At 28.4% G+C, this 15,536-nt stretch overlaps 1 protein-coding gene across 3 annotated transcripts; it reads left to right on the top strand.

The window, feature by feature from the left end:
- Positions 1–557: 557 nt before the first annotated feature.
- Positions 558–14,192, top strand: LOC135962078 (putative fatty acyl-CoA reductase CG5065). Of its 3 annotated transcripts, none has more exons than XM_065513814.1 (7): positions 558–755; positions 846–1,350; positions 12,591–12,789; positions 12,857–13,096; positions 13,166–13,297; positions 13,364–13,489; positions 13,654–14,192. In XM_065513814.1, exons 1-7 carry the CDS (start codon positions 558–560, stop codon positions 13,760–13,762), a joined length of 1,509 nt encoding a protein of 502 aa, XP_065369886.1. In that variant the 3' UTR covers positions 13,763–14,192. The 3 variants fall into 3 exon arrangements, with proteins under 3 accessions (XP_065369886.1, XP_065369885.1, XP_065369887.1); XM_065513813.1 differs by lacking the exons at positions 12,591–12,789; positions 12,857–13,096; positions 13,166–13,297; positions 13,364–13,489; positions 13,654–14,192 and adding exons at positions 7,627–7,822; positions 7,890–8,129; positions 9,603–9,734; positions 9,800–9,928; positions 12,262–12,510; XM_065513815.1 differs by lacking the exons at positions 12,591–12,789; positions 12,857–13,096; positions 13,166–13,297; positions 13,364–13,489; positions 13,654–14,192 and adding exons at positions 2,973–3,168; positions 3,254–3,493; positions 4,399–4,530; positions 4,594–4,722; positions 4,793–5,012.
- The last annotated feature ends 1,344 nt before the right edge of the window (positions 14,193–15,536 follow it).

Here is a 15,536-nt window from a genome sequence, read left to right as displayed (position 1 = left end):
ATTTTACAATATTTAATCAGGGGGTTCTACATGTAGATCAAGTCCAAGGAATTGTGCTACTTCGACTAGGTGGGTCCATAAATCCACTGGACGTAATGATGTGGATGGTGTCAAGAGGACCCTGATGACATGCTGGGCATAAGTTGAGGACGTCACGGCCTATGCGGGACCAAAATGCATTAATCCTGTTGCCCCATACTGATCTTAGTTGTGCCTGAACTACTCTTGTTTTACCCGTCAGAATCATTCATACGTTATCCTGCTACTGCGGAATTGATGGCGTCTCTATGAATGTCGTTCAAAGCTGTCTTATCCCCAGATTGATAGTCCAGCACACTAGTCTTTCGGGGCACCTTATTATTAAATGTTTAAGCATTTTCTATGGTTTATTTCTTACATTATTTAAAGCCTTTTCAGCCACTGTGCAATATTAAGCCAATTTATATTAACATTAATAAACTAAGTAGCAGGTGTTTAAAAACCCACCAAAAACAAACTTTCATCTTAAAATATTAATAAAAAAAACTAAATTTAATTAATTATTTTTGCAGTCCAAGATGCCGGAATTAACTCCTGTACAAGAATATTATAAAGGCAAGACGGTGTTTATAACTGGTGCATCCGGTTTTATGGGTAAAGTTTTGTTGGAAAAGCTGTTGTACTCCTGTCATGAGCTTAAAGAAATCATAATCATCTGTCGTCCCAAAAGAGGCAAGACTCCTGAATCACGTTTGGAAGATATGTTTAAATTGCCGGTACGTACAAAAATACAAAAATACTTTTACTTAATCTTTGTGAGATTTTTAATTTACCTTGCTGTTTATTTCTTTATTTGTCGCTGCTAGATTTTCCAACGTATCAAAGAGGAAAGACCACATGTTTTGAAAAAGGTTACCATTTATCAAGGTGATGTTACCTATGAAATGTTAGGCTTATCGGGCGATAATCTTAAACATGTCGCCGATAACACCAACATTGTATTCCATATGGCAGCCACTTTAAAATTGGAGGGCAATTTAAAAGATGCCATCGACATGAATTTAGCTGGCACCAGACGTGCCTTAGATGTGGCTAAACAAATGAAAAACTTGGAAGCTTTTGTTCATCTATCGACGGCCTTCTGTAATTGTGATCAGGAAGTGATGTATGAGAAGGTTTATGATTTTCCACACAAACCCGAAGATCTTATGCGTTTGGCCGAATGGATGGATTTGAAGACATTGGAGAATGTTACGCCAGAGTTGTTGAAACCTCATCCCAACACTTATACGTATTCGAAACGTTTGGCTGAGTTATTTATACGTGATCACTATGAGACAATGCCAGTGATTATTGCCAGACCAAGTATTGGTAAGTGATAGTAGATATTACGTTTCATCAAAGAAAACCAAAAAAAAAAAAAAACATGGGAGCTTAAGCTTATGGAAATGTGATAATTTAAATAACAGCAAAAAAAATACGCTACTTAATTGAACATTTATGCTTGGCTTAAATTAAAATTAAAAAAAAAAATTAAAATGAAAATAGTTTTATGGAATTACTTTCTATAATATTATTTTCATGTTGCCCAAACTTTCATGCTCATATTACTTTATATAAAAAAAAAACAAAAGCTATGCTTGATTAATTGTTTTTACACAAAAATTATAAATACCCAAAAAAATTGTCTTTAAAGGGTTATAAAATCATATTGTTTAGGTGTCTTTTAATTGTATTTAAACATAAAATTATAATTTGATTATAATTTAAATGATGTAGGTTCATAATTTGAGGTTATCTTTTTGCATTGTTTACTTTATTTTGCCAACACAGCTGTTTTTGTTTACCTTTTCCGTTTTAAGAGATTAACCGATATTTTTTTCATGTTGCCATATCTGCAATGTTGCATTTTTCTCAGGAGTGAACATAGGAAATGGATTTGAGGGAAAAATGGCAAAAAGGCAAAAAAAGAAAACACTGAATATAGTTTAGTCTCACTCAATATGAAATTCAAATCTAGCTGTATAAAATTGTTTGGAGGTCATTTTATATATTAATTAAGAAATCATGATTAGAACACATCATTTAAGCTTTTCATTCGGAGATAGAAAATTTATTTAATTTCCAATAATGTATTTGAAGGAAAAATACCTATGTATTAGGATACTTGATCAGATATTGTAATGAAACTGTGAAATTGATTTAGAATAAATATTTGATTTGAATTAGGCGATAGATAGCAATTAAAAATTCGTGATTTTGATTTAGAGTTTCGATTAAATTACTATTTATTTCATTAAAAATGATTTAATTTTACATAATATCATAATTTGCAAAGAGCTTTTAACAAAACACAAAAACTGTGCTTCCTACTCTTTACACTTATGCCTTTTTTTACTCTTTAACTGATTTTCTTAAAGTTTTCTTTCTAAATGTATTATTGTTTTCTTTGTGTAATAATAAATATAACAAAAGTGTTAATAAAAGTGAAACCCAAAAAGTGAAGACAAAAACTCTTAAAATAAATTAAAATGCTTTATATTTAAAAAATAGCTTGCCAAAATACTCTAAATAATAACAGCTATTCAATAATTATAAGCCAAAGTGTATCAAAGCTTATTAAAAAAGAAAGCTTCATCTATCAATATGCCAACTTTAAAAGCTTTTTTAAAACTGTGTGTAAAAGAAATACAATATGTGAACTCCCAAGCAAAGCACTTGTAAATAATAAACATAAAATCACAACTTTAAAACCATAAATAATTAAGGAAATTTAAGAAATTTCCTGTTTAAATACACATTCTAACTTGCCTCTCCCAAATCAGTCGCTGCCATTATGCATTCAACGGGCTGAATTGCCTTTCCTCCAAAAAAAAATAAAACAAAACATCAACTACACAGCTGGCCAAATTCCCCCCGAAACATGCTTAATTTGCTTTCAATGTTCCACTATTTCTAAAAAAAAAAAAAAAAAACTTATTCACCAAACTTAGTATCACCATCGGCCTTTGAGCCCGTTCCTGGCTGGGTGGACAATCTCAATGGACCCACCGGACTGATGGTGGGTGCTGGCAAAGGTGTTATACGCTCCATGCTAATCGATACATCTCACAAATCTGAGGTAATACCAGTGGATTATGCCATCAATGGTTTGGTGGTTATACCCTATGAATTCTGCACGAATCCACGGTGATGTTAAATAATTTCTAAATTATTTTCTTTAAATAATTAATTTTTAAAAAATTAAAAAACCAAAAAAAAAAACATTTTACAGACCGGAGGAGGTGCCGATTTATAATATCACTTGCGCCGAGAAACGTAAAGTACCGTGGGGCGATGTTATAGAATTGAGCAAGAAAATTGGCTATCAATATCCCATGGAAACCGGTTTATGGTATCCGGATGGTTGCATAACCACAAATCGTTTACATCATCAATTTAATGTCGTACTCTTTCATTGGTTGCCAGCCTACTTTATTGATTTCATATTGTTTTTATTAGGTCAAAAACGATTGTAAGTTTATTTATATTTGTTTTCTTTCTTTTACCTTTTTTGAAATGTTTTGTTTCTTTTGAAAAGAGCATTAACACCAAAACAGCATGAAATTGGCAATAGGTGTGTTCGTTCAGAGATATTCCATTTTACATTACATTCATATTAATAGCAATTTAAAAAACGTGAAATTGAAATAAATCTTTAGTTTCTAAACGGATAGTTCGATTTTAATAAAACGTCGCATGTCTATTGGGTTCCTAATTTCCCGGACTTTTTCCATTCCTGGTAAATTAATCCAAAATCCAGTAAAATTTTTTATTAAAAAATGATATCGAAAGAATCTATGAATATGATCGGATTATTCGATTGGCAACAAATCACAACGAATCTTTTTATCGGAAATAATACGGTGATTTTAAAAAGAAATCTTATTAAGAATTTCCCGACAAGTTCTCAAAATAATATTCCTGGGAATTCCCTGAAAATTTTTCCGGTTTAGGAACCCTAAAGATTTGGATCCGCTGAAATTTTTCAATTCCGAATTAGGAATTTAGTGAATTAAGCTCAAATGGAATTAATTCGAAGCTCTGGTATTTATATTAAATACTTTGCTTTAGTTTTAAAGTTTTCTTATTAATTCAAAAAGTAATAAGTCTTTAAATTTGAAATCGTTAAATGGAGCATGACAAACAAATTATTTATTGTTTTAACAAGTTTATTTTCATATAGATTTTGTTATTTTAAATTAAACAATTTTAGTGTTGCATATTCAATTTAAACACAATTTTCCTCCCCCAATACAACTCTGAAACTACAAAATAACGAATATACAAAATCAAACACTAAATTTAACCTAAATGTTGTTTTGGTGTACATAAATATCTTTCAAAAAGAAAAAGAATTTCGTTTCTCCAACTCTTTAGCATGATTCGTGTACAAAATCGTGTACAAATCGGTTTAAATGTTTTACAATTCTTTACCATGCGAGCCTGGAGCTTCAAATCGAAAGGCTATGAAGCATTGTGGGAGAAATTAAATGATGAGGATAAAATAGTGTAAGATAATCCCATTCAATTTAATATAAATCAAAATTGATTAAATTTATTTGAAAAACAAAGATTCAACATGAATATGGACACTGTGGAAAATATAGAAGAATATATGGTTTCTTGCATAAAAGGTGGTCGTCAGTATTTAATGAAGGAATCTCCCGATACTCTACCCAAAGCGAGAAGACAATTAAAATTGTGAGATTTGTTTCTTTTCGTTTTAAATGCAAATATTTTTTGAATTATTTTGATTATTTATTACTTTTAGAATGTATTTACTTGATCGTACTTGCAAAGCAGTAATTTTTGGTCTTCTGTGTTATTGGAGTTATAATTTTGTGGCGCCCCTGATCAGTGCCTAACAATTATGGAATGCTTTAGGTTTTAGCATGAATTTGTTATTTGTTTTGATTATTCTAATGTAAGGCTTTATTTTTGCAAATGGGTTGCTAGTTTTTAAGAATAAAATAAATGATATATTAAAAATATTTATTTTAAATTTGATTTCTAATTAGGAAAATGATCATATCTGTTTTTGGATTAACAAATGTAACTTTATTAATAATCAAATAGTTAAACCATGTTTAAACATATACCCCAATATTCATAATAAATTTTTAAGAGGTTTATAAATCAAAAATTTCGCTACAAAATTCGGTTTATAAACCATTGATAAATTTAAAAATTTATTATGAATGAGACCTATGCAATTTGGCGCTAAAACTCTACACTGAGCCCTGGGTTTAAGCATCTAATAAAAAACCCATTTGTTTTCAAAATAATGTATTCATTTCCTAGATGTATGTTGTAAAAAGTAGCCGTTCAAGAAATTGTTGAGTATTTATCTCAATTAAAGTGAAAATATCTGAAACAACTTATTTGTTTGTAATAATTATAATTGCAATTATAATGTTAAAAACACTTAGGCCGGGGATTTTACTTGCAGATCAAATACTGAATTATAATCAGATTAGTTAATCTAAAAATAAACTAGGATATTTTTGGGTTCTAGTTTAAACTTCGTAGTATTGTCATACTTAACGTTAGAAAATGTCACATTTTGTTATCAAAACAGTGAGTATTTAATGAATAAGAAGAAGAATATGGTAGCTGGATGTGTCTGTTGAAAAAATAAATGTGCAGAATTCAGGAAAATCAAATTAAAACAAAATATCTATTCAAATGATATATTTTCCAGTCTCATTAATCTCCCTACGCACTGCTATGATCCATTTTTTATATTTTCCTAAATTAATATTTTTTCATCAGAATTTATTGGGAATATTAATCTCTCAATATTGGTCGCTTAAACTAGCAAACAAAATTAAATTTGTAGCTTAAACTTAATTTAATATTCAATCTTCAAGTCAAAAATTATTAAAATATTGGCTATTACTCAGTATTTATAAATTTATCCTCTTCTACCGGAAATCCTCCCATTAAAGATTTTATAGTAGCTTCCGTTACCTTTTTGGACGAGGTGGTCCACTTACCTTAAAATCGAACATGTCCTGTGATACCTTTCCTATGCTCTTTAATTATATTTTTTACAAGACCCCAATACCTTTTCATAGGCCAAAGTTCTGGACAGTTGAGTGGATTTGCCACCAGTGGTACAAAATTGGCATTATCATTTGAATACCACTCAAGGGCCTTTTTTCGGAAGTTGTGAAAAAGCAACAAGTGTATTTTTTTATAAAATTCTTTTCTTCTAAGTTCTGGATCTGGAACATTATACGACTTCAACCCAGCATTAGCTTTGGCTCCGCGCACAAAGGAGCAGAGCATTTAATTTTACGAGATGCTTTTCTGGTGTTCGGTGCTCTTTGAAAGAGTTGTCCAATTTCTTTTGCCTTACCAATATCTGTGTATAACCGTATTTTCTAAAACCTTGTGTATAACACTATTTCTATAGAAAATCTTGTGTATAAGAGTGTTTTCTATAGAAAACCTTGTTTATAATAAGGTTTTCTATAGAAAACCTTGTTTATAATAAGGTTTTCTATAGAACATCTTGTGTATAACGGAAGTTTCTATAGAAAATATTGTATATAACAGTATTTTCTATAGAAAATCTTGTGTATAACAGTTTTTTCCATAGAACATCTTGTGTATAACAGTTTTTTCTATAGAAAATCTTGTGTATAACAGTTTTTTCTTTAGAAAATCTTGTGTATTGAAATATTTTCTATAGAAAATCTTGTGTATAACAGTATTTCCTATATAAAATCTTTCTTATAACAGTATAAATTAGAAAATGTTGTGTATAACACTATTTTATATAGAAAATCTTGTGTATAACAGTATTTTTTATAGAAAATTTTGTGTATAACAGTTTTTTCTTTTTAACAGTAACTTTATTGAGAATTTTTAACACAAAACTACGCTAATATGAAAATAATTAAAAAGTTTAAAAAGTATAATTTGAATATTATTTCGATAACTTCAGATTTTATATTTACAGCCAGATTGAAATATATAAATGTGATTTAAAACAAAAAAAAAGCTTTTATTGAAAATATGTGTAAAAAAATATTTGCTTTAATTATTAAGTGCTAAATTCAAAACTTATTTATAAAAAAAATTAAATGCTTCAACTATATACGCTTGCAAAAATAAATCCCGGTTTTATTAAATATTTTAAAGTTTTGTTTAAAACACAACTACTACCACAAAATAACACAAATACATATAAATTACTTACAAACACTAAAACAAATTTACTCACACTTAAACATCACATCACATACATATAGAAACATTTTAACACTTTCACAAAAACATTACATTAAAACTTAACATTAAAGCTTAATCTTACATATACCAAGTTTAAGCTATAGTTAATTAAACTATCGTTTAATTAACCAAAAGTTAAACTTGAAATATGTAACAAGCTTTTAAACATACATGCTTACAAACATACATACATAAGTGTCAAAAGAAAAAAAATCATGGACTATAATGGAAATATTTCAATCATCTCTCAATCATTACCAAATCATGTAAGTGGTTCATATAATATAATTATTAAACCTTCTATAAATCAAAATCATAATCACTAATTTGATATTCTTTTTCAAATAACTTTTAAATCAAAAACAGTATCGCCAGCGGCTTATGAACCTCTACGCGGTTGGGTTGATAATCTAAATGGTCCAACTGGTCTTATGATCGGTTGCGGCAAAGGTGTTATACGTTCCGTATTGGTAGATATGAAAAACAAATCGGAAGTCATACCAGTCGATTATGCCATAAACGGTTTAATTGTTATACCCTACGAATTTAACAAAGGCAAAAAGTAAGTTTTTCTTTGTTCTTAAATAAATAATTTTTATTTAATCATTTTATATTATTCTTATATTTAGACCAGCTGAAATACCAGTTTATAATATCACCAATGCCGAACATCGCAAAATGTTGGGCGGCACCGTCATCGAAATGAGCAAACGCATTAATAAGGAATATCCCTTTAATGCCGGTCTTTGGTATCCCAATCCTACTGTCACCACAAATAAATTATATCATAAGTTTAATGTCATGATGTTCCATTGGTTGCCGGCCTATTTCTTAGATTTCCTAATGTTGATTTTCGGACAAAAGAGATTGTAAGTTTATAAAATATTTATTATTACATAAAATTATTAAGAAGTTGGTTGGAAATAGCTGGAAAACATTTATTTTCCTATAAGATTTCTACAAACATAACTTTGTAACCATGACATAAATTTGTTCACGCAGCGAATTATTGCTTGTCCGCTCATGAATTTGTCTTGTGTGGACAACTCTTGTCGATGTTATGTTCTTGTTCGACCAACGTTGTCAGAACCATTGTTCGCACAACTATGTCTGACATCAAAATACGCCCTTTTTAAAAATTACAACGAAAACTATGAAGATTAACATCAACACGTTTTCACGTTTCGATGAACAAATTTGTGTCCGTAATTCTGCCGACATTTTGTTCTTGTGCGCTTAAATCGATGGGGTTATCTTACGTCTTGACTAGCTATAAATTTGTTCACACAATACCTTATCCACACATGAATTTGTAGTATTTGGACACCTTTTGTCAGTGTTATGTTCCTGTTCACTCTAGACAAATTCATGTGAGGACAAAAAATATTCCCCTGAGTAAACAAATTGATGGCTTGTGAAGACTGGGGGTAACTTTGATATAATATAAGAGATGATGCCGACAGAACAAATAAACTAATTTGTTTATGTTAATCTTAACTCTACAGGCCTAATTAGTTTGTACGTTCCGTTCCGAATCAGCTGTTTTGTTTTTAGCATAGGGAAAGTTGTGTATGTCGTTAGTTTTTCTGTAACGTTGCTGTTCTGTTGCGGATGAATCTGTTGAAAACAGAATTTTGTCCGCAACGTTAAGTGACAGCTAAAACAGCTGATATCATATATACACAAAAATGCCAACAATATGAAAGCAGTGGTGCCAACATTATTGAAAGGGAAATATTTTTTATTAAAAAAGAATAAAAAATATAATATTTTCAAAAAAAAACATTGAAATTTAATAAAAAAAAAATAAATTTATTTTAATGTATGTACTATGTATGTAAAAAAATTAGTTTAAATTAAATCATTAACCAAAAAAATATGTATGTATTTATAAAAATGTTCACAATAATATGTTGAAGGTCTAAATACAAAAAACACTAAAAATAGTAACAAAATCACCAAGATGGTTTTTTGGTTATTATTTTAAAAACAGCTGATACGATCTTACGGAAAAACTAACTGCAATAAAACAGCATTCAGAACGGCACAGAACAGAAACGTTACAGAACGCAAAGACTAATGGAGCTTTACGTCTTGACAAGCCATCGTTTTGTGCACACAAGAACAAAACGCCATGAATTTACGAAAACAAGCTGTTTTAAAACTTCTTAATTATTTGTTACGCCTCACAGTAACTTATCAGTTTTGAAAATATTAAAATATATTTTGTTGTTTTAAGCTCATTAAAATTCAAGTTTATTTAAATGATGATTTAAACCTGTAGCTAATTTATTTTTTTGTTTATATTTTATATAATTAATTGATTTTTGTTCATATTACAGCATGATTAAAGTACAAAACAAAATTTCAACTGGTCTAGATGTTTTACAATTCTTCACTTTGCATGCCTGGTCTTTCAAATCAGATAATTATGGTGCCTTGTGGAAAAATTTAACAGCGAAAGATAAAGAAATGTAAGTATAAGGGGATATAATTAAATATGTTAATAAAATTTATTAATAAATCAATTTTTTTTTAGCTTCAATATGGATATGGATCCCAAAGAAACAGAAGAAGAATATATGATTAATTGTGCCAAAGGTGCTCGTCAATTCATATTGAAAGAGAAATTGGAAGATTTACCGAAAGCAAGACTTCATCTTAAAATGTAAGTACTTATAGAGAATATATTACTCAAGTTGAAATTGAGAAATCCAAATTAATATTGGGAAAATACAAATTGAAATTCAGAAGAGCAAATAGTGAGAAAAAAACTAATTGAAATTAAGATATTCAATTTAATATTGAGGAAAAACCAGAATTGGAAAATCTAAATAAATTATGATAGTAAAAAATTAAATTAAGAAATTCATATTAATATTGAGAAAAAGCTAATTGAAATTGAGAAATCTTGTTTAATATTGAGAAAATATAAATTGTAATTCAGCAAAGTAAATTAATATTGAGAAAAAATAATTGAAACTTAAAATTTGAATTCAGAAAAGCAAATAATTAAAAAAAAACTAATTGAAATTAAGAAATTCTAATTAATATTGAGAAAATACAAATTGAAATTCAGAATATCAAATCAATATCAAGAAAAAGCTATTTGAAATTGAGAAATCGAAATTAATGTTGAAAAAATACAGATTCAAATTAAGAAAACCGACTTAATATTGTGGAAATACAAATTTAAATTCAGAATATCAAATTATTATTGAGAAAAAATAAAGAAAAAAACTAATTCAAATTGTGAAATCGAAATTCATATTCAGGAAAAACCAATTGATATTGAAAAATCGAAATTAATATTGAATAAATTGAAATTATGAAATCCAATTTAATATTGAGGAAAAACCAATTGAAATTGATAAATCAAAATTAATATTAAGAAATATCAAATTTATATTAGGTTAAAAAAACATGCATTCATGGTCCAGAACGCGACATCGTACTACTTTTCATTTTTTTCTATAGCTTATTTGTAGCACTATGTTTTGTAAAAGATAGTCTTTGTTGGTTAGTTGTTTCCAATATATTAGCAATAAACACGGTATCCCGAACGCGACAGAAATTAGATCTCGTTTTTGACTGCCTATAGCAAAATGCAAAAATCAGTGAATTGGAAAATTTATTAAACAAACAAAATTAAATTAAAATGGAATAATGTCAATAATTAATTGAGAGTTGTCTTGTTCAAATATTGCATTGGTCATGCGACATTCGTAACGACAACTCAAAATTTCATAAACTATTTATTATATTACTTTTTATACCCTTCACCTTCGTGAGAAGGGTATATATAAGTTTGTATATTCTGAATCCTTATAGATAGCGGAGTCGATTAAGCCATGTCCGTCTGTCTGTTGAAATCAATTTTCTGAAGACCCCAGATTTCTTCGGGATCCAAATCTTCAATAATTCTGTCAGACATGCTTTCGAGAAATAAAAAAAAATTTTAAATTTAAAATAACAATCAAAAAAATTTTTTTTCAAAAAACAACTGGAAAAAAAAATTTTATTTACCTAAAAATATTTAAAATTTTGAAGTATAATTTGGTGAAGGGTATAATTCGGGTTAAAATTTTTTTTTCCGATTTTGACCCATTGTAGGTCCAACTTACTATGGTGTCGTTGCAAATGTCTTTGAAATATCTATCATTAGATATCCATATTGTCTATATTAATGTCTTAGTAATCCAGATATAGGTTAAAAATAGGTAAAAAATCAAGGTTGTTATGGTTTTTTCCTAATATCTCAGCCATTTGTGGATCGATTTTGCTGATTTTAAATAGGAAACTTCTCGAAAGCATGTCTGACAGAATTATTGAAGATTTGGATCCCGAAGATATCTGGGGTCTTCAGAAAATTGATTTCAACAGACAGACGGACAGACGAACATGACTTAATCGACTCCGCTATCTATAAGGATCCAGAATATATATACTTTATAGGGTCAGAAAATTATATTGTGGAAATTACAAACGGAATGACAAACTTATATACCCTTCTCACGAAGGTGAAGGGAACGAGACACACTCTGAATACTAAAATAAAATATTTAGTGTGATTACTTTATGCAGTGACTTTTTTTAGGTTAAAGCCACTAAATTTTGATTTGCATTAACATGTTCAGACACTTTATTAGAACGATCGCGGAGTAGTGATAACAAACGATGATTTAGAATCTGCGATTTAGGAACGCGACATTGAAACATGAACAAATTATTTTTGTAATAATTTATTGTTGATAGAAAGATTTTAAGAGATAAGTGCAGTAGTCATGATATAAATATGTAAACAACATATCAATATAAAATTGCATTTCTTATTTTCTCAATATTAATTTGATTTCAATTTTTTATTTCTCAATATTAATTTGGATTTCTTAATTTCAATTTGTATTTTCTCAACTTTAATTTACTTCATCAAACATTTAAAAATTCCTATTATTTTATTTTTTCTTTATAATAATAATAATTTTTTTTCTTTATTTCCAGCCAATACGTGGTTGATAAAGTTTGCAAAACTTTAATTGTGGGTCTCTTCTTCTACTATCTGCTGAAATGGACCGGCGTTTTAGCCATGTTCTAAACAATTTATTAAATTTTGTTTTTAAGTAACATTTTACTTAATAGATTATAATGGGTTTTTTTTATATATAGAAATGTGTAAATGATTTTTTCAAATAATGTACAGGGTCGAAATAATAAAAATAATGTCTTTAAAAAACGAAAACAATTAAACAAGTGTTTATTTTCCTTTAATCTAACAATGAAATGCAAGACAAATAATAATGTTTTCATAATTTTTAAAAATATATAAACAGTGACACCGTCTTATCAAGAACCTTTACCGGGTTGGGTGGATAATTTGAATGGTCCTAGCGGTGTTATGATAGGTGCCGGCAAAGGTGTTATACGTTCCATGCTGTGTAATGGAGAATTGAAATCGGAAGTTATACCGGTGGATATAGCTATAAATGGTTTGGTTATAATACCCTATTATGTGACTCAATTAAAGGAGAAGTGAGTTTGGTCCCGAAATAATTATATTACAGATAATTATCATAATTTATTTTGTTTATAAATTAAGGCCAGCCCATTTGCCAATATTTAATTTGACGGTACATGAATCGCAGAAACACAGCTGGAAATGGATTATGGATAAGGGTCGGGAATATGCTGAAAAATATCCCTTTGAAGTGGGTTTATGGTATCCTGATGGTAACATGACTAATAACAAATATTATCACTGGATCTGTGTGGTATTGTTCATGTGGTTGCCCGCCATCTTGGTGGATTGTCTGATGACCATATTTCGTCAAAGGAGATTGTAAGTTGACATATTGGAAATATCAAAATTTAAAATTTATTTTAATTTATTAAAATATTTTAAATTCAGCCTGGTACGTGTTCAGAAACGTATTGCAATCGGTTTAGATGTTTTACAGTTTTTCACCACCCGAGCTTGGGACTTTAAATCGAATAATTTCCGGGAACTTTATAAGATTCTTACGGCAGAGGAAAAGAAAATGTAAGAGATTACAGATTATTTATGTTACAGGAATTGCTTTTATATTCTTTGTTTTCAATTATTTAGCTTCAAAATAAACACTGACGATATTGATGATTCAGAATATTTAAAGAATTGTATTTTGGGCGGCCGACAATACGTTGTAAAGGAACCTTTATCCACTTTACCCAAGGCACGTGTACAATTAAAATGGTAAGTCTTTAAGTAATTAATAACAAATTCCATATTATTAAAACCACAAACTAATTGAACAAATCAGAAAGGTTTTACATCTAAATTTGAATAAGGATTTGTTATTTTGTTATTTCATAGTTTCATAGTGCTTAAAATTAACTAAATTTTGTTTTTCATTTCAGCATGTACGCTTTGGATCGTGTTTGCAAAACCATTATCTGTTTCAGTTTCTTCTATTGGCTGCTGACCAAACTTGGAGTTATAGACTTTATCAATAACCTATTGGCCTGATTAATTTATTAAGAATTCATGTTTTAATTTAAGTCGTGTTATTTTGTTTGTCATTTATTTTTATAAGTTCTCATTTCATTTGAACAATATGGGGTTTGCAATGTATGTTATAGTTTATTCAATATGGTTAACTGGCCTATAATATGTAGTAGTTAAACCCTAGTTAAACCCAACAGATCCTATTGGATCTCACACAAAATTAAACATTAAATTAAAAATTTTACTTATTTTTAAATTGCAAATTAGAAAATAATTATATTTCGCTGGTCCTTAGGCTCAATTAATTATAATTAAAACAGTGTATAAATAGTATTTGTTAATTGTTTTGTATATATTTATATTGGAACATATTGTTATTGTTTATAAATAGGGTGGTGTTACACAAAAAAAAACTTCAAACAAATATAAAACATATGATACATTTAATAATGGTTTTCTTTAAATAATTACAATTTTGGTAAGTAAAACATAATTCATTCATATTAAGGTTTTCGATATTGTGGAGATTTAATTATCGAAATTAATATTCAGACAATGTAGATTGAAATTAGAAAAATACAACTGGATATTGAGACAACCTAAATTGACATTGAGATATAACAAAATTTTTATTAGGTTTAAAAAAATTAAGTTCATCCTCGTAGTATGAATTTTAACGAAAATCGAGTATTACGAATGATCAAATATTTTCATTAGCTACTTTATATAACGAATAAATAAAGTATTTTGCTTCCAAAGTAACTAATAGTACGGGGAAATCTTTCCTTCCTTCTCATTTAAGATTAACCGATTCAAGTTTTTATAATTGATATCTCACATTCCATTTGTATTTTCACATTATTTATATTGAATTCTCAATTTCAATACTTTTTTCTAAATATAAATTTGGATTTTCTCAATTTCAGTTTTAATTATTTCTAATACTCATGTGCTCAAAAACAGAATTTTCTAACAGTTTGATATATTTTGATATGATTAAACTGAAATTTTTTTTATAAAATTTCAAAACGATTTCAGATTTTTAGTCCAATATTTATTGTCATTTAATCATACTCAATTTTATATAAAATTTGATCATCTATCGGAAACCGGTGTTTTGAAAAATTTGAAATAAATTTAGAAATAAATTTTTCACTAACAAAAAAAATTATTTTGTATTCCAGTATAATTATACACTTCACCATGAGTGGCAAGGGTATATATAAGTTTGTCATTCCGTTTGTAATTTCCACATTTTTCATTTGCGACCCCATAAAGTATATGGGGCATTTTATGTCAAGTGAACCAACTTTTGAAATCGATGTCTTCCGATCGGGATGAAATTTGCACCAAGGTTAGCTCTATTGGATAGTAACTCAGACACAATTTTTCAACAACATCGGTCGAGAACTCTCTGAGTTATAGGGGGTAAAATTTTGACAATTTGGTCAAACAGGGGTTTTTTCTTATCCATGTAACTTATTACCTATTGTTCTTAGCAAAATGTGTCCCAAATAGTATAGATAGCTATTTCTTCGATCTTTCGAAAAAAAATATTTAAAAAAAAAAATAAAAAATTTTTAATATTTTTTTTCCGAAATCAAAAACTTTTTTGACTTTTTTTTAAAATGGGTCCTTTTTTTTTTTTTTTTTTCTTAAAATAAAGTTTAGATATTTTCCTTGAACACCTACTTGGTCGCTTAGTGGGATGCGAGTGGGATATCTATCAAAATAAATATTTTGTAACTCAAAACATAAAATTTTTGACTTTTTTTGCAAAATCAAAAACTTTGTT

Source organism: Calliphora vicina, chromosome 5, assembly GCF_958450345.1.
Source record: "Calliphora vicina chromosome 5, idCalVici1.1, whole genome shotgun sequence".
NCBI lineage: Eukaryota > Metazoa > Arthropoda > Insecta > Diptera > Calliphoridae > Calliphora > Calliphora vicina.
Note: the sequence above shows the minus strand (reverse complement) of the source record. Positions and strands in the feature narration are given on the sequence as shown.